The sequence below is a fragment of the Lichenostomus cassidix genome, unplaced genomic scaffold (assembly GCF_008360975.1).
Source record: "Lichenostomus cassidix isolate B80296 unplaced genomic scaffold, HeHo_3.0 HiC_scaffold_851, whole genome shotgun sequence".
Lineage (NCBI taxonomy): Eukaryota > Metazoa > Chordata > Aves > Passeriformes > Meliphagidae > Lichenostomus > Lichenostomus cassidix.
The window spans coordinates 27,017-46,200 of NW_028147636.1; the positions used below are offsets into that span (position 1 = coordinate 27,017).

The 19,184-nt window shown below is 57.0% G+C and overlaps 1 protein-coding gene and 2 long non-coding RNA genes across 4 annotated transcripts; 1 reads left to right on the top strand and 2 right to left on the bottom strand.

The window, feature by feature from the left end:
• Positions 1-19: 19 nt before the first annotated feature.
• Positions 20-535, bottom strand: LOC146421002 (uncharacterized). The gene is made up of 3 exons (XR_014848851.1): positions 402-535; positions 159-327; positions 20-122 (listed from the first exon to the last, which is right to left on the bottom strand). It is a non-coding gene; the product is annotated as an uncharacterized LOC146421002 (long non-coding RNA).
• LOC146421003 (uncharacterized) lies at positions 530-961 on the top strand. Its single transcript, XR_014848852.1, has 2 exons — positions 530-608; positions 672-961. It is a non-coding gene; the product is annotated as an uncharacterized LOC146421003 (long non-coding RNA).
• Positions 962-1,958: 997 nt separating this feature from the next.
• Positions 1,959-16,073, bottom strand: F11R (F11 receptor). Of its 2 annotated transcripts, none has more exons than XR_014848850.1 (9): positions 15,960-16,073; positions 13,793-13,849; positions 10,253-10,363; positions 8,734-8,877; positions 7,214-7,416; positions 6,153-6,255; positions 4,344-4,451; positions 3,541-3,735; positions 1,959-2,562 (listed from the first exon to the last, which is right to left on the bottom strand). XR_014848850.1 is itself a non-coding variant. In XM_085047729.1 (9 exons), the coding sequence occupies exons 1-9, from the start codon at positions 16,036-16,038 to the stop codon at positions 2,527-2,529; spliced, it is 888 nt and encodes a 295-aa protein (XP_084903855.1). In that variant the 5' UTR covers positions 16,039-16,073; the 3' UTR covers positions 1,959-2,526. The 2 variants fall into 2 exon arrangements, 1 of the variants encoding a protein (XP_084903855.1); XM_085047729.1 differs by having other exon boundaries at positions 3,541-3,587.
• Positions 16,074-19,184: the final 3,111 nt, after the last annotated feature.

Sequence of the window (19,184 nt, forward strand, 5' to 3'; positions counted from 1 at the left end):
AATGTCACCAGTGCTGAGGTGTCACCAGCCCTTGTGGTGTCACCAACATCTGGAAGTGCCACCAGCCCCAAAGTGACACCAGTGCCTGGAAGTGTCACCAATGCTTGGAGGTGACACCAAAGCTTTGGAGGTGCCACCAGCCCCAAGGTGACACCAACATCCAGAAGTGTCACCAACCCCAAAGTGCCACCAATGCCTGCAGGTGCCACCAGTGCCTGGAAGTGCCACCAATGCCTGAAGGCGTCACCAACACCTGGAAGTGCCACCAGTGCCTGGAGGTGCCACCAGGTCCTGAAGGTGACACCAGCCCCAAAGTGCCACTAACACCTGGAAATGCCACCAGTCCCTGGAAGTGCCACAAGTCCCAAGGTGCCACCCATTCCCGGAAGTGCCACCGACGCCTGGAAATGCCACCAACACCTGGAAGTGCCACCAACATCTGGAGGTGCCACCAAAGCCTGGAAGTAGCATGAGCCCCAAAATGGCACCAGTCCCTGGAGGTGACACCAGTCCCAAAGTGCCACCAGCCCCTGGAAGTGACATGAGCCCCAAGATGGCACCAATGCCTGGAGGTGTCACCAGCCCCAAAGTGCCACCAAGCCGCAGAGGTGCCACCAGCCTCTGGAAGTGCCACCAGCCCCAATGCCTGGAATTGCCACCAACCCCTGGAGGTGCCACCACTGCAAAAGTGTCCCCAGCCCCCGGAGGTGCCACCACTCCCCGGGTGGCTGCTGCTCCCCCCTGTCCCCAGGGGAAACTGAGGCAGGAGACACCCCAGCCCCGCTGTCCCCTCGCTGTCCCCTCCGGGCAGTGTCGGGGTGTCACCGATAATCGCCACCGTGTCCCCTCCCCCCCGGGCGGGTCCCCTCCCCCCCCGCCCGCCGCTGCTGCTTAACGTAGACCCGCAATTAACGCGCCGGGGCAATTAGTGCCACTAATTAAAGGTGTCGGTAATGAGGAAGGAGCGGGAAAGCCCCGAGCCGCCCCTCCCCCACCCGGGGGCATGAGGGGGGAGGGGCAGGAGGTCAATAAAGGTGACGTCATCAATAACGGTGACGTCATGGCGCGGGGGGGGGCTGCTCCGCTCGGGGGGAGGGGCGGGTGGGGTCACCGGTGTCCCCTCGGTGTCCCCAAGGACCCCCTCGGTGTTCCCTCGGTGTCCCCCAGGGATCCACCAATGTCCCCCCCAATGTCCCCAGAGACCCTTAATGTCCCTCGAATGTCCCCAGAGAGCCCCTAGTGTCCCCCGATGTCCCCAGGGACACCCCAATGTCCCCTCCATGTCCCCAGAGACCCCCCAGTTGTCCCCAGGGAACCTCCAAGGTCCCCTCAGCCTCCAAGGACCCCTTCAATGTCCCCTCAGTGTCCCCCAGGGACCTCCCAATGTCACCTCAATGTCACCAGAGATCTCTCCCCAATGTCACCTCGATGTCCCCAGAACTCCCCCAATGTCCCCTCAATGTCCCCTAAGTCCCTCCACTGTCCCCAGGGATGGCTCAATGTCCCCTCAGTGTCCTCCAGGGACCTCCCAATATCCTCCCAATGTCCCCAGGGATCAATCAATGTCACCTCAGTGTCCCCAGGGACCTCCCAATGTCCCCAGAGACCTCCCAATGTCTCCTCAATGTCACCAGAGACCTGGCCCTAATGTCCCCTCAGTGTCCCCAGAACTCCCCCAATGCCCCCAAAGACCCCCAATGTCCCCTCAAAGTCCCCTGAAGTCCCTCCACTGTCCCTAGGGGACCTCCCAATATCCCCCCAATGTCCCCAGGGACATTCCAATGTCCCCAGGGATCCATCGATGTCACCTCAGTGTCCCCAGAGACCTCTCAGTTTCCCCTAGGGTTCCCCCAATGTCCCCAAATATCCTCCAGTGACACTCCAATGTCCCCAGGGATCCATCGATGTCCCCAGACACCCCCCAGTGTCCCCAGTGTCCCCCGATGTCACCACACTGGTAAAGGACACAAGTTTATTCCCAGTACCCCCCCACCCTCCCAGTCCAGGGGGGACACTGGGACCAGCGGGACACTTGTCCCCACGTGGTGGCACCTGCCCTGTCCCCTCCCTGAGCCCCTGGGGACAAAGAGGGGACAAAGAGGGGACAAAAGAGGGAAAATTGAGGGGGACAAGGGGGGAAAGTTTTGGGGACAAACGCAGGAACAAGGAGGGGACAGGAGGGGACAAAGGGAGAATGTGACAATAGGGGGACAACGGGGACAAGGAGGGGACAAAGGGGAGAAAACTGGGGGGGAAAAAGGGACAAGGACAAGGAGGGGACAAAGTGGGGACAAAAGCAGGGGGATGGGAGGGGACAGGAGGGGACAAGGTGGTACAAAAGGGGGACAAAGGGGGGACAAGGAGGGGACACTAGGGGACAGTAGGGGACAAGGAGGGGACAATGGGGACACAGGGACCCCCCGAGCTGCGAGGCTGTGACAATGAGGCACCAGGTGAGGATTATAAAAACGACGAAAATCCGCGGGAATTCCGGGAATTTGGGAAAAATGTCCAGAGGTGGTGACGTCACACCAGGAAGGAGGAGGTTTGCTTGAACTCACCCTGCGGGGACAGCGAGGGGACAGCTGGGGACATTGGTGGGGACAGCGTGGGGACATTGATTGGGACGGCATGGGGACATTGGTGGGGACAGCAATGGGACATTGTGGGGACATTGACTGGGACAGCATGGGGACGTTGACAGGTACAGTGAGGGGACAGCGTGGGGACATTGGTGGGGATGGTGTGGGGACATTGGTGGGGACAGCGTGGGGACATTGATGGGGACAGCATGGGGACACAGGGACAGCGAGGGGACATTGTGGGGACATTGTGGGGACATTGGTGGGGACATTGGTGGGGACAGCATGGGGACATTGACAGGGACAGTGAGGGGACAGTGTGGGGACATTCATGGGGACATTCATAGGGACAGGGACAGTGTAGGGACATTGTGGGGACAGCGACAGGGACATCCGTAGGGACATTTGTGGGGACATTGATGGGGACAAGGATGGGACATTCATGGGGACACAGGGACAGCCATGAGGACATTCATGGGGACATTCATGGGGACAGTGTGGGGACATTCAAGGGGACATGGGGACAGCTGTGGGGATGAGGATGGGACATTGACAGAGACAGGGACACTAACGGGACATTCACGGGGACGTTGGGATGTTCATGGGGACCTTAATGGGGACATGGGGACACCAGTGGTGACCTGAATGGGGACAGTGGGATGACATTGGGATGTTCATGGGGACATTAACAGGGACATCAGTGGGGACATGGGACATCAATGTGGACACAGGAACATCAACAGGGACATGGTGACATCACTGGTGACACCATCACCCCCTACCACCCCTGTCCCCAACCCCCAGGACCCCTCTGCCCAGGGACACCGGGGACACCAGCACCCTCTGACCTCCCGCAGTGTCCCCTGGGGCAGTGGCACTCCCCACAATGTCCCCACAATGTCCCCACAATGTCCCCACAATGTCCCCACAATGTCCCCAAGGTGTCCCCAGTGCTCACCTCGCTGCGCCGCGAGGGTTGGCTGTAAATCACCTTCTTCCCGCCGGCTCTGCGGGGAAATCGGGATTGGCATGTGCTCTGTGTCCCCTCTGTCCCCTCCTGGGACACCCAGGGGACACCAGGGGGACACCAGGGGGTGGCAGCACCCAGCAGGAGGAGGAGGAGGTGGCTCCGGTGTCACTCACTCTGTTTTTTCTGGAAAAAAGGGGAAAAAAGGGGGATTAGGGGAGGGAATGTGGGGACACTTTGGGGACACTGGGGGACATTGAGGGGACATTCAGAGGGCTGTTGGGGACATGGGGACACTCCAGGGGCCATGGGACCATTCCTGGGTCACTGGGGACACAGGGCCATATCCAGGTCCATGGGGTCATTCCCAGACCATTCCCACTCCATCCCAGTCCCTCCCAGTCTGTTCCCAGCCATTCCCAGTCCATCCTACTCAATTCCCAGTCCATCCCAGTCTGTCCCAGTCCATCCCAGACCATTCCTAGTCCATTCTCAGTCCATCCCAGACCATTTCCAGTCCATTCCAGTCCATCCCAGTCCATTCCCAGTGCCATTCCTAGTCATTCCCAGCCCATCCCAGTTCATTCACACTCCATCCCAGTCTGTCCCAGCCCGTCCCAGTCATTCCCAGTCCATCCCAGTGCCATTCCAGTCCATCCCTGGTCATTCCCAGTCCATTCCAGTTTGTTCACACTCCATCCCAGCCTGTCCCAGTCCCTCCCAGTGCCATTCCCAGTCATTCCCAGTCCATCCCAGTCCATTCCACTCCCTCCCAGTCCGTCCCGGTCACTCACTGCTGAAGTAGCCGCGGCTGTAGGCAAACCAAACCCCGAAGGCGGCGAGCGCCAGGAACAGCAGCAGCAGCACCACGGCAGCCACGATGCCTCCCACGTTCACCTCGCCTGCGGGGAAACGGGTTAGCGGGACTGGGATCCAATGGGATTGGGATCAAATGGGGATCAAGATCGGGATCCATCGGGATCGGGATCCAATGGGATCAGGATGGGGATCCAATGGGATCCAACAGGATTGGGATTGGGATCAGGGGGATCCGACAGGATAGGGAGCAGGATTTGGATCAGTATTAAGATCAGGATCGGGATTGGGATCCAGATTTGGATCAGGATTGGGATTGGGATCAGGATCCAATGGGATCAGGATTAGGATCAAGACTGGGATCGGGGGGATCCCAGCATGGACTGCAGAGATCCCAGCACAGATGGAGGGATTTTGGGGTTCCTGGCTCCAAACAGGGCTGGGATTAGGGTTGGATCCTGGCAGGGAGAGGGGAATTTTGGAGTTTTGGGATCCAAGTGAGATTAGGATCGAGGCTGGATGCAGATGGAGAGGATGGATCCTGACAGGGAGAAATCCCAGTGGGAATTTTGGGATTCCTGGATCCAAGTGGGTCTGGGATTGGGGATGGATCCAGCCAGAGTGGGTGGGATTCTGGCAGGGAGCTGATCCCAGTGGGAATTCCAGGATTCCCATCCCCACATGGGGCTGGGATCAGGATCGGGATTGAGATCGGGAATTCGAGGATTTCCATCTCTTCATGGGGCTGGGATCGAGATTGGGATCGGGATTGGGATCAGGATTGGGAATTCCAGGATTTCCATCTCTGCATGGGGCTGGGATCGAGATCGGGATCAGGATTGGGATCAGGAATTCCAGGATTCCCATCTCTGGGGCTGAGATCTAGCCTGGCTCTCATTCCAAGTGGGATTGGGATCAGGAATTCCAGGATTCCCATCCCCGCATGGGATCGAGATTGGGATCGGGATTGGGATCAGGATTTTCAGGATTCTCTCTGGGGTTGAGATCTAGCCTGGCTCTCATTCCAAGTGGGATTGGGATTGGGAATTCCAGGATTCCCATCTCTGTGTGGAGCTTGGATCCAGCCTGGCTCTAATGCTGATTGGGATCAGGATCAGGATTGGGATTGGGATCAGCTCCTCCCTCATTCCCACAGGAAGCATTCCCGCTATCCCAGGAGACCACACTGGGCTCATTAGCATAATTAATGAGGCAATAACAGGGTGGACACCCCTAGCAGGGCCTGGGAAAGGTGGGAATGGGATCGGGATTGGGGTCAACTCCTCCCTCATTCCCACAGGAAGCATTCCCGCTATCCCAGGAGACCACACTGGGCTCATTAGCATAATTAATGAAGCATTAGGAGGGTGGTGGTTCCTCCACAGCCCTAGCAGGTCTTGGAAAAGGTGGGAATGGGATCGGGCATAGGATCGGGATCAGCTCCTCCCTCATTCCCACAGGCAGCATTCCCGCTATCCCAAGAGACCACACTGGGCTCATTAACATAATTAATGAAGCAATAAGAGGATGGACACCCCCAGCAGGGCCTGGAAAAGCTGGGAATGGGATTGGGAATAGGATCGGGATCGGGAATAGGATCAGGATCAGCTCCTCCCTTATCCCCATAGGCAGCATTCTGCTACCCCAGGAGACCACACTGGGCTCATTAGCATAATTAATGAGGTGATAACAGGGCAGCGACTCCTCCACACCTCCAGCAGGGCCTGGAAAAGCTGGGAATGGGATGGGGAATGGGATGGGGAATGGGATTGGGATCTGCTCCTTACTGGCCTCCATGCGGAACGCGTCGGATTTCTGCGGCGATCCCACGTTGTTGGAAGCCTCGCAGTGATACTCGCCGGTGTCCCAACCCCCCACGGGCTCAAAAACCTGGGAAAACGGCAGGAATTGGGAAAAAGGGGAAAACGGCAGGAATTGGGAAAAAGGGGAACTGGGGAAATGGGGGGAAACGGGAGGAAAAAAGAGGGGAAATGGAGATGGAAAGGGGGAAAGGAAAACGGAGAAAAAGGGCAGGAGAGGGGAGAGGAAAACAGGGAAAAAGGGTGGGAAAGGGAGAGGAAAAGAGGGGAAAGGGCAGAAAAAGGCAGAGGAAAACAGGAAAAAGGGTGGGAAAGGGAGAGGAAACCAGGACGGGGGCAGGGAAAGGCAGAGAAAACCAGGGAAAAGGGTGGGGAAAGGGAAAGAAAATGGGGGAAAGGGAAAGAAAATGGGGAAAAGGGCAGGAAAGGGAGAGGAAAACAGGGGAAAGGGTGGGAAAAGGGTAGGAAGAGGGCAGGAAATGAGCAAGAAAAGGGGAAAGAAAAATGGGGAAAAGAACAGGAAAGGGAGAGGAAATCAGGGAAAAGGGCAGGACAAGGCAAAGGAAACCAGGGTAAAAAACAGGAATGGAGCAGGAAATGGGCAGGAAAAGGGCAGGAAATGGGCAGGAAGGGAGGCAGGAACGGGGCAGGGAAAGGCAAAGGAAACCAGGGAAAAGGGCAGGAAGAGGGCAGGAAATGGGAAAAGGGAAAGAAAATGGGGAAAAGAACAGGAAAGGGAGAGGAAATCAGGGAAAAGGGCAGACAAAAAGGAAAAGGGCAGAAAAAGGAAACCAGGGTAAAAAATAGGAATGGAGCAGGAAAAGGGTGGGAAGAGGGGCAGGAAAAGGGGCAGGAAAAGGGGCAGGAAATGAGCAGGAAATGGGGAGGAAGAGGGGCAGGAAGAGGGCAGGAAATGGGGCAGGAAAAGGGGCTGGAAATGAGCAGGAGAAGGGCAGGAAATGGGCAGGAAAAGGGCAGGAGAAGGGCAGGAAATGGGCAGGAAAAGGCAATACTCCCCCAGCACTGACCAGCTCCCCGGTGCGAGGGTCCAGGCTGTAGGAGGAGTTGCGGAAAGCCGCGCTGGATTTGGGGTCCTGCGGCAGCTCCGTGCCGTCCTTGTACCAGCGGAAGGTGGGCGGCGGCGAGCCCTGAGCCTCCGAGCAGCGCAGCACCGCCCGGGAGCCCACTGTGGCCGAGCTGGGGACATGGGCCAGCGGCTTCCCGGGGGGCACTGCGGGACAGGGACAGTGACAGGGACATGGGCCAGCGGCTTCCCGGGGGGCACTGTGGGACAGGGACAGTGACAGGGACAGCACCGCCCGGGAGCCCACTGTGGCCGAGCTGGGGACATGGGCCAGCGGCTTCCCGGGGGGCACTGCGGGACAGGGACAGGGATGGGGACAGTGACAGTGACATGGGCCAGCGGCTTCCCGGGGGGCACTGCGGGACAGGGACAGTGACAGGGACAGTGACAGCACCGCCCGGGAGCCCACTGTGGCTGAGCTGGGGACGTGGGACAGCAGCTTCCCAGGGGGCACTGCGGGACAGGGACAGGGATGGGGACATGGGCCAGCGACTTCCCGGGGGGCACTGCGGGACAGGGACAGTGACAGGGACAGGGACAGTGACAGGGACAGGGACAGGGACAGCACCACCCGGGGGGCACTGCGGGGACAGGGGGACAGGGATGGGGACAGGGACAGCACTGTCTGGGCACTGACTGTGGCCAAGCTGGGTCCATGGGCCAGCATCTTCCCGGGGGACACTGCAGGGACAGCAACCCAGATGGGGACAGGGACAGTGGCAGTACCGCCCAGAGCCACCCCAGGGACAGGGACAGTGACAGTCCGGGCACTGACTGTGGCTGAGCTGGGGACATGGGCCAGTGGCTTCCTGGGGGGCACTGTGGGACACGGATGGGGACAGTGACAGCACTGCCCAGAGCCACCCAGACACGGGTGGACATTCCCCACACCCAGGGACAGTGACCAGAGCCACCCAGAGCCACCCGGACATGGGACAGGGACGGTGACCAGCACTGTCCAGAGCCACCCGGGCACAGGATGGGGACAGGGACAGTGACAGCACAGGGACAATGCTGCCGGTGCTCCCAGTAACACCCAGTGCCCTCCCAGTGTCCCCAGTGTCTGTCCCTTTCCGTGGGGACAGTGTCTGTCCCTTTCCGTGGGGACAGTGTCCCTACCCATGGCTGGAGTCCCCATGGAACTCCCCATGGGATGGAGGGGACAGCAGGGACAATGTCCCTCCCCCTGGCTGGGTGTCCCCATGGGATGCTCGGACAGCAAACCCTGGGCTGGGAGGTGACAAGGGCCAGGGATGGGGACAGGGATGGGGACAGGGACAAGGGACAGGGATGGGGACAGAGCACAGGGACAAGGACAAGGGACTGGGACAGGGCCAAGGGCAGAACTGGGGACAAGAACTGGGATGGGGATGGGGACAAGGACAAGAGCCAGGGCCAGGGCCAGGGACCGGGCCAATGACAGGGATGGGGACAAGGACACGGCCAGGGCCAGGGTGGCCTCACCTTGGACAGTGAGGGTGACCTCGGACTTGGCGATGGTGCCACCGTCCCCCACCACCTCGCAGATGTACTTGCCGCTGTCCTCGCGTGTCACCGACTTGAACCGGATGGACGTGGAGGAGAACTGCACACGGTCCTTGTATGGCTCTGGGGACACCGAGATGGGACACTGCAGGGACACCCTGGGACACTGTGGGACATCCCATGACCCCACAGGGACATCCCAGTATGGCGCTGGGGACACCGAGATGGGACACTGCGGGGACACCCTGGGGACACCCTGGGGACACCCCTGGGAACACCCCTATGGCCCCACAGGGACACCCCAGTGTGGCTCTGGGGACACCGAGATGGGACACTGCGGGGACACCCTGGGGACACCCTGGGGACACCCCTGGGGACACCCCTGGGACATTCCATGGCCCCAAAGGGACATCCCGGTACGGCTCTAGGGACACTGAGATGGGACACTGCGGGGACACCCCAATGTCCCCATAGGGACATCCCGGTACAGCTCTGGGGGACATTGAGATGGGACACTGTGGGGACACCCCTGGGAACACCCCTGGGAGACCCCATGACCCCACGGGGACACCCCGGTACGGCTCTGGGGGACACTGAGATGGGACACCCTGGGGACACTGCAGAGACATCCTGGGACACTCCATGACCCCCCAGGGACACCCCATAGCCCTACAGGGACACCCCCGTGGACACCAGGATGGGACACCCCAATGTCCCCACAGGGACTCCCTGGTATGGCTCTGGGGGACACTGAGATGGGACACCCTGGGGACACCCCTGGGGACACTCCATGGCCCCACAGGGACACCTCAATGTCCCCATAGAGACACCCTGGTATGGCTCTAAGAGACGCCAAGATGGGACATCCTGGGGACATCCAAACGTCCCCATAGGGACACCCCATGGCCCCCCAGTATGGCTCTGAGGGACACCGAGATGGCACACTCTGGGGACACCCCCATGGCCTCCCAGTGTCCCCACGGCGTGGCTCTGAGGGACACGGAGCTTGGACACCTTGGGGACACCCCACAGGGACATCCCAATGTCCCCACAGGGACCTGCCGATGTCCCTTTGCTGTTCCCAGTGTCCCTGCAATGTCCCCCCAATGTCCCCTGATGTCCCCAGTGTCTCCTGGTATCCCCCCAATGTCCCCTGATGTCCCCAGTGTCCCCTGGTATCCCCCCAATGCCCTCCACTGTCCCCCCAGTGTCTCCTGATGTCCCCTGCTGTCCCCTCAGTGTTCCCCACTGTCCCCCCAATATCCTCCCGGTCCCTCCCCACTGTCTCCCCGATGTCCCCAATACCCCCCTGATGTCCCCTATGTCCCCAGTGTCCCCAGTGCCCTCACTGCTCGCATCCCCCCAACACTCCTGGTGCCTCCTCAATAACCCTCATGTCCCCAGTGTCCCCCAGTGTCCGACTCTTTTAATATCCCTGATGTCCCCAATATCCCCCTGATGTCCCCAATATCCCCCGCTGTCCCCGCTGTCCCCATACCTGTGAGCTCCCCGCCATAGTAGAAGAGCACCAGGGAGGATCCTTTCTGGAACTTCCACTCGATGCGAGGATCGCGCTGGAAGCGAAACGCAGCGCAGGGAATGTCCACGGCTGGGGAGGGACGGGATGGGGAGAGGTCAGAGACACTGGGATCAGAAAAATTGGGATCAGCCCGGAATGGGATCAGAGAAACTGGGATCAGAAAAACCGGGATCAGAGACACCGGGATCAGCCCAGAATGGGATCAGAGAAATTGGGATCAGAGAAATTGGGATCAGAAACACCAGGATTGGCCCAGAATGGGATCAGAGACACTGGGATCAGAGACACTGGGATGGGGTGGAGAGAGATCACAGAAATTGGGATCAGAGAAACTGGGATCAGCCCAGAACGGGATCAGAGAAATTGGGATCAGAGAAATTGAGATCAGAGAAACTGGGATCAGCCCAGAATGGGATCAGAGAAATTGGGATCAGAGAAACTGGGATCAGAAACACTGGGATCAGAGAAACTGGGATCAGCCCAGAATGGGATCAGAGAAATTGGGATCAGAGACACCGGGATCAGAAAAACCAGGATTGGCCCAGAACGGGATCAGAGACATTGGGATTGGGCCACATTAGGATCAGAGACACTGGGATGAGAGAAACTGGGATCAGAGAAACCAGGATCAGCCCAGAATGGGATCAGAGAAACTGGGATCAGAAAAACCAGGATCAGCCTGGAACAGGATCAGAAAAACCGGGATCAGAGACACCGGGATGGGGTGGAGAGAGATCAGAGACATTGAGATCAGAAACACCGGGATCAGCCCAGAACGGGATCAGAGAAATTAGGATCAGAGAAACTGGGATCAGAAAAACCGGGATCAGCCCAGAACGGGATCAGAGAAACTGGGATCGGCCAGAACCGGGATGGGAGAAACCAGGATGGACCCAGAATGGGATCAGAGACAGAAACCGGGATCAGAGACACCGGGATCAGCCCGGAATGGGATCAGAGACACCGGGATAGGCATGGAGAGAGATCAGAGACACTGGGATCAGAGACACCAGGATTGATCAGACAGAACCAGGATCGGCCAGAACCAGGATCGGCCCGGAATGGGATCAGAAAAACTGGGATCAGCCAAACTGGGACTGGCCCAGAATGGGATCAGACACATCAGGATCAGCTCAGAACTGGGATTGGCCTGGAATGGGATCAGACAAACTGGGATTGATCAGACAGAACGGGGACCAGCCCAGAACTGGGATTGACAAACCAGGATCGGCCTGGAATGGGATCAGTCCGGAATGGGATTGACCCAGAATGGGATCAGACAAACCGGGATCAGCCCGGAATAGGATCAGCCCAGAATGGGATTGATCAGGCAGAACTGGGATCAGCCTGGAATAGGATCAGGCAAACCGGGTTCAGCCCAGAATGGGATCAGTCTGGAATGGGATCAGCCTGAACCAGAGTCAGCCTGGAACGGGATCAGACAAACCGGGATTGGCCAAACAGAATGGGATCAGCCTCAAATGGGATCAGACAAACCAGGACTAGCCCAGAATGGGATCAGCCCAGAAAGGGATTGGCCAGAAATGGGATCAGACACACCAGGATCAGCCCAGAGCACTGGGGTCGGCCCAAAACTGGGATCATCCTAAAAGGGAATCAGCCAAAACCAGGATCACCCCAAACCAGGACCAGCTCAGACCAGGATTATCCCAAAACTAGGATCACCCCAAAACTAGGATCACCCTGAACTGGGATTATCCCAAAACCAGGATCACCCCAAAACTGGGATCATCCTGAACTGGGATCACCCCAAACCAGGATCCCCTGATCCCAAAATCAGCTGGAATATGAATTTCCCACCCCACTGGCACCACTCAAAGCAGGAATTCCTTCCCTGCCCAGGACATTTAGGGATCTCTCCTCATCCTGTGCCAGGCGAGATTTACCCGAGGTATTTATTAATTATAATTATGAATATTCATTAAATCTGCTCCTTATCTGATCCATGAATGATTCCCAAAGCTCCATTTCCCCCAGGAATCCTTTTATGGCCCTGGAGAGTCCCCAGAGGGATCCCTGGGGGTCACTGAAGGTCACCCTGGCTGGACTTTTTTTGGGGCAGGTGTTTTGTTACACAACTTCCCCAAAACCCTGACTTCCCCAAAACCCTGACTTCCCAAAAAACCCACCACAGTTCCCTTTTTTTCTGTTTCTTTTTTCCAGCTCTGGCTATACTTTATCTCCCCTTATCTCTTCTCCCAGTTTGTCTTTACTTCCACCCAGAGACTTTGGGGGAGCTGAGCCTGAACTGGGATTAGTCCAAATGGGGATCAACCCAAACTGGGATCACCCCAAACTGGGATTAGTCCAAATTGGGATCACCCCAAACTGGGATCACCCCAAACTGGGATCACCCCAAACTGGGATTATTCCAAATGGGGATCATTCCAAACTGGGAGCATTTCAAACTGGGATTAGTCCAAATCAGGATTACCCAGAACTGGGATCAGCCCAAAACAACTGGGATCAGCCCAAAATTGGAATCATTCAGAACTGGGATCATTCCAAATGGGGATCACCCCAAACTGGGATCAGCCTGAACTGGGACCATCCCAAAACCAGGATGACCCTGAATTGGGATCACCCCAAAATGAGATCAGCACAAAATGGGATCACCCCAAACTGGGCTGACCCCAAAGTAGGATCACCCCAAACCAGGATCACCCCAAACCAGACTCATCCCAGACTGGGCTCACTCAGAACTGGGATCACCCAGAATTGGGATCATCTCAAACCAGGATCACCCCAAAACCAGGATCAGTCCAAAATGGGATCAGCCCAAAACCCAAAACCAGGCTCACCCCAAACTGGGATCACCCAAAACCACGATCACCCCAAAACAAGGCTCATCCCAAACTTGAACCACCCTGAACTGGGATCACCCAAAACCAGGCTGACCCCAAACCAGGATCACCCTGAATTGGGATCATCTCAAACCAGGATCACCCCAAACTTGAACCACCCTGAACTGGGATCACTCCAAACTGGGATGACCCCAAACCAGGATCACCCTGAACTGGGATCTGCCCAAACTGGGCTGACCCCAAACTGGGATCACCCCAAACCAGGATCACCCCAAAACCAGGATCAGTCCAAAATGGGATCAGCCCAAAACCCCAAACCAGACTCACCCCAAACTGGGATCACCCTGAACTGGGATCACCCCAAAACCAGCATTACCCCCAAACCAGACTCACCCCAAACTGGGATCACCCCAAAACCAGGCTCATCCCAAACCAGGACGATACCAAACCAAGAATGACCCCAAACCAAGAATGACCCCAAACCAGGATGATCCCAAACCAGGATGATCCCAAACCAGGATGATCCCAAACCAGGATGACCCCAAACCAGGACCACCCAAGCCAGGCTGACCCCAACCCGCTCCCCCCACCCCAGCCCCGGGTGGCTCCCTGGGACCGGCGGGCTCACGGTGACACCGGTGACACCGCGGGGACATCCATCGGGGACACTCACGCTGGTGCTCCGGCACTTCCTTGTTTTCCGAGGTCACCTGCGCTCGCGCCAGCGCCGCTGCCGAGGGAGGGAAAGGCGGGATGAGGATCCCGGCGGGGTCGGGAGGTCACCGGGAGCCCCGGGGATGGTCACCGGTCACTGCCCGGTCACCGCCGGGACCGGAAAATCCCGTCGGGCCACCTCCGCCCTGCCCGCTTTCTGCTCGGTTTCGCAGGAAACCAAGCTGGGAATGTCGCAATGCCCCGAGCTGGGGCGCGGGGACAGCGCCGTGTCACCCCCGGGTCACCCCCGTGTCACCCCCGTGTCACCCCGGGCCACCCCCGTGTCACCCCCGTGTCCCCACGGGCCACCACGGCCCCGCTGTGACATCCCAAATCCCGGCCCGGGCGGCGGTGAGTCATTCCCGGCGGGAATGTCACCGGGAATGTCACCGGGAACGCCTCGGTCCCCACCCTGCTGCGTCACCTTTGCACCCCGAGCCGCTGCCAAGCGAAACCCGGGCGGGAAAATCGGGATTTGGGGGGAAAAAGGGGAAAAAAGGGGGTTTGGGGGGTGGGAAGGGCGGGGAGCCCTGCTCGGGGAGAGGGGAGGGGATTTTGGGGTGGTTTGGGTGGATTTGGGGAGTAAACAAGAGGATGGGAACATTGCGGGGGTTATGGGATCAGCTCGGGATTGGGATCAGCTCGGGATTGGGGCGAAATCTGCCAGGATTGGGGAAATCCCGACCTGGTTTGGGTTCAAATAAACGGGAATTGGGTTCATCCTGACCCGTTTTGGGTCAAAACCAGCCGGGATCAGGTAAATCCCAACCGGATCCAGGACCACATTTGGGATCGGGTTGATCCCAATCCAATTTGGGTTTATATTAACCGGGATTGGGTCAATCAAGACCCGGTTTGGGTCAAAATAAACGGGGATTGGGCCAATCCTGACCTGTTTTGGGTCAAAATAAACGGGGATTGGGCCAATCCTGACCTGTTTTGGGTCAAAATAAACGGGGATTGGGCCAATCCCAACCCGTTTTGGGTCAAAATAAACGGGGATTGGGTGTTTTGGGTTTTGGGTGATCAATCCCGACCCGTTTTGGGTCAAATCCATTAGGATCGGGTCCGACCCGGGCGGGATGGGGTTAACCGTGCCCCAGGCAGGTCCGACCCGGGGGGGATGGGGTTAATCCCGGGATAGCTGGAACACAATGGAGGGGACAGGAAGGCCACCTCCGCCACCGCCACTCCCGGGCCATTCCCGGCCGGATGCGCCGCCGGAACCGCGGGGCTCGGGGGGACCGGGTCCGGTTCATGCCGGGGCAGTTTCGGGGGTCCCGGGGCAGTTTCGGGGGTCCCGGGGCAGTTTCGGGGGTCCCGGGGTCGCTCCCCGTCCCTCGCGGTGACCCCAAAGCGGACGCGAGCCGGCCGGTACCGGGGTGTCCCCGGGGGTCCCGGCAGAACCTGCGGTGTGGAACCACCGAGACCCCCCGGTACCGGTACCGGCACCGCCCGGGGACCCCCGGTACCGCGACTGGGGGGTCACCATCCCCCTCCGGTACCGGCACCAGGGACCCCCGGGAGCTGCACCGGGGGATCCCCCGCCCCAATCGCCACGTGCCCCTCGGTACCGGTACGGAACCCCCTCGGTACCGAGACCCGCTCTGCCCGAGCTCCCCGGGACCCCCCGGTACCTCCCCGGCCCTCCCCGCCGGTGCTCCCCCCGTTACCGAGCCCCACGTGTCCCACCGCGCGCACCGACCCTCCCCAGTTACCGACCCCTCCCCAATTCCCGGTTCCCATTCCGCACTCACCGAGCCCCCCCAGTTCCTCCCCCACCCCCTCCCCAATTCCGCACTCACCGAGCTCCCCCGGTCCCTGCGACCCCTCCCCAACTCCCGGTTCCCCCCGTCTCCACCACCGAGCCCCCCGGCTCTCGCCCCTCCCCAAATTCCCGGCTCCCGCACTCACCGAGCCCCACCAGAAGCAGGACCAGCAGCCCCCGCCCCTCTCCCCACCCCGGCCCCCGTTCCGCACTCACCGAACTGCTCCCGGTTCCCGCCCCCTCCCCGTTCCTGGTCCCCCCGGCTCTCGCCGCCCCCTCCCCACCCCGGCTCCCTCCCATTTCCCGGTTCCCCCGGCTCCCTCGCCCCCTCCCCAATTCCCGCTCCCCCCGCACTCACCGAGCGCCCCCAGCAGCAGCAGCAGCACTCCTCGCAGCCCCCCCAGGCCCCTCCCGGCCCGCCGCTCCGCTCCCGCCATGGCGCCACCGCCCCGCGCCAGGTGCGCCCCGCCCCGCCCCGCCCCGCCCCGCCCCGCCCCGCCCCGCCAGGCCACGCCCACCCGCAGGCCACGCCCCCTCCCGCCAGGTGCCGACAGGCCACGCCCCCTCCGCGCTACTATTGGCTGGAGTTCATGTCGGTTCAAGGGCAAAGCGCTGATTGGTCGGAGCGGTCCCGCCCCGCGCGCTGATTGGCTGAGGGGACAGGTGTGGGGAGGGCGGGGCGCGGCAGCCAATGGGAGAGCGAGCCGCAACTTCTGGCCAATGGGAGGGCTCGGGGGGCGGGGCCTGGATGTTGCTATGGTGACCGGGCGGACTCGGCCAGCAGGGGGCGCTGAGGGGCAGCGGAGGGCGAGCGGTTCGGACCAGTTCGGACCAGTTCGGACCAGTTCGGACCAGTTCGGACCAGTTCGGACCAGTGACCGGTAGTGACCCTCCCAGTGACCCCCAAGGACCCCAGTGACCACCAGTGACCTCCAGGGACCACCAGTGACTTCCCCAGTACAAACCAGTGACCCCCAGTGACCTCCTCAGTGCCTGCCCAGAGCTCCCAGTTCAGACCAGTGACCATCAGTGACCCTCCCAGTGACCCCCAGTGACCATTAGTGACCCCCAGTGACCTCCCCAGTACAAACCAGTAGCCCCCAGTGACCTCCAGCGACCACCAGTGACCGTTAGTGACACCCCTGTGACCTCCAGTAACCTCCCCAGTACAAACCAGTGACCCCCAGTGACCACAGTGACCCCTCCAGTGACCACCAGTGACCTCCCCAGTGCCTGCCCAGAGCTCCCAGTTCAGACCAGTGACCATCAGTGACCCTCCCAGTGACCCCCAGTGACCATCAGTGACCATCAGTGACCCCCAGTGACCTCCCCAGTACAAACCAGTGACCACGAGTGACCACAGTGACCTCCCCAGTGCCTGCCCAGCACTCCCAGTTCAGACCAGTGACCCCCAGTGACCCTCGGTGACCTCCAGTGACTTCCCCAGTTCAGACCAGTCACCTCCAGTGATCCCCAGTGACCATCAGTGACCTCCCCAGTACAAACCAGTGACCCTCAGTGACCACCAGTTCGGACCAGTGACCTCCAGTGACTACCAGTGAAATCCCCAGTATAAACCAGTGACCCCCAGTGACCACAGTGACCTCACCAGTGACCTCCAGTGACCATTAGTGACCTCCCCAGTGCAAACCAGTGACCACCAGTGACCCCCAGTGACCACCAGTGAAATCCCCAGTATAAACCAGTGACCCCCAGTGACCTCTCCAGTGACCTCCAGTGACCTCCAGTGATGTCACCAGTACAAACCAGTGACCCCCAGTGACCTCCAGTGACCATTAGTGACCTCCCCAGTGCAAACCACCGACCACCAGTGACCTCCAGTGACCATCAGTGACCCTCAGTGACCTCCAGTGACTTCCCCAGTTCAGACCAGTTACCACCAGTGGCCCCCAGTGACCATCAGTGACCTCCCAATGACCCCCAGTGACCATCAGTGACCACCAGTAACCTCCCCAGTATAAACCAGTGACCTCCCCAGGGCTCCCAGTTCAGACCAGTGACCCCCAGTGACCCCAATAACCTCCCCAGTACAAACCAGTTCCCCCCACTGACTCCCCAGTTCACACCAGGAATCTGTTTGGGGTCCCTGGGAGCAATCAGAGCACTTTTGGGGTCCCTGGGGGGGATTTGGGAGAATTTTGGGGGAATTTCTGGGGGAATTCCAGGCGGTTTTGGGGTTCTGGGGTTGTCAGGAATTTTTTCGGGCATCCCTCGGCAAATCCAGGGGGATTTTGGGATCCTCTGGGGGAATTCCTGGAAGGTTTGGGTTTCCAGAGCAGATCAGAAATTTTTTAGGAATATTTTAAGAATTTTTTAGGAATAATTTAAGAATAATTTAGAGATTTTTTTTAGGAGTAGTTTAGGATGTTTTTAGGATTTTTTAGGAATATTTTAGGAATTCTTTAGGAATATTTCAGGATTTTTTTAGGAATTCTTTAGGAACTTTTTAGGAATATTTTAGGATGTTTTTAGGATTTTTTAATGAATATTTTAGGAAATTTTTAGGAATATTTTAGCAATATTTCAAGAATTTTTTAGGAACAACTTAAGAATAATTTATGAATTTTTAAGGAATATTTCAGGAATTCCTTACGAATTTTTTAGGATGTTTTTAGGAATTTTTTAGGAATATTTTAGGATGTTTTTAGAAAATGTTTAGGAATATTACAGGAATTCTTTTGGATTTTTTAAGGAATATTTAAGGAATTCTTTAGGAATTTTTTAGGAATATTTCAGGAATTCTTTTGGATTTTTTTAAGAATAATTTGGAGATTTTTTTTTAGGAGTATTTTAGGATGTTTTTAGGATTTTTTAGGAATATTTTAGGAATTCTTTAGGAATTTATTAGGAAATTTTTAGAAATTTTTAAAGAATTTTTAACGAATATTTTAGGAAATGTTTAGGAATATTTTAGGAATTTTTCAGGAATTATTTAGGAATTTTTTAGGAATTTTGGGATCCTTTGGAGGAAATTCCTGGAAGTTTTGGGTTTCCAGATGGGGAATCAGGAATATTTTAGGAATATTTTAAGAAGTTTTTAGGAATAATTTAGGAATAATTTAGAGATTTTTTTAGGAATATTTTAGGAATTCTTTAGGAATTTTTTATGAAATGTCTAGGAAATCTTTAGGAATTTTTTAGGAATATTTTAGGAATATTTTAGAAATTTTTAAAGAATTTTTTAGGAATATTTTAGAATTTTTTAGGAATATTTTAGAATTTTTTTAGGAATTTTTAGGAATATTTTAGAAAATTTTTAGGAATATTTTAGCAATATTTCAAGAATTTTTTAGGAACAACTTAAGAATAATTTATGAATTTTTAAGGAATATTTCAGGAATTCCTTACGAATTTTTTAGGATGTTTTTAGGAATTTTTTAGGAATATTTTAGGATGTTTTTAGAAAATGTTTAGGAATATTACAGGAATTCTTTTGGATTTTTTAAGGAATATTTAAGGAATTCTTTAGGAATATTTTAGGAACATTTTAGGATGTTTTTAAGATTTTTTTAGGAATATTTTAGGAATATTTCAGGAATTTTTTAGGAATTCTTTAGGAATA

What these genes read in the sequence shown, in the direction of transcription:
- F11R (XM_085047729.1), bottom strand. Translation starts at nt 16,038, where the DNA reads ATGGCGGGAGCGGAGCGGCGGGCCGGGAGGGGCCTGGGGGGGCTGCGA. An exon ending in ACCCTCGCACCGGGGAGCTG is followed by an intron (nt 6,256 to 7,213) that starts GTCAGTGCTGGG and finishes CCGTTTTCCCAG; the next exon opens with GTTTTTGAGCCCGTGGGGGG. An exon ending in CGCGTTCCGCATGGAGGCCA is followed by an intron (nt 4,452 to 6,152) that starts GTAAGGAGCAGA and finishes GTTTCCCCGCAG; the next exon opens with GCGAGGTGAACGTGGGAGGC.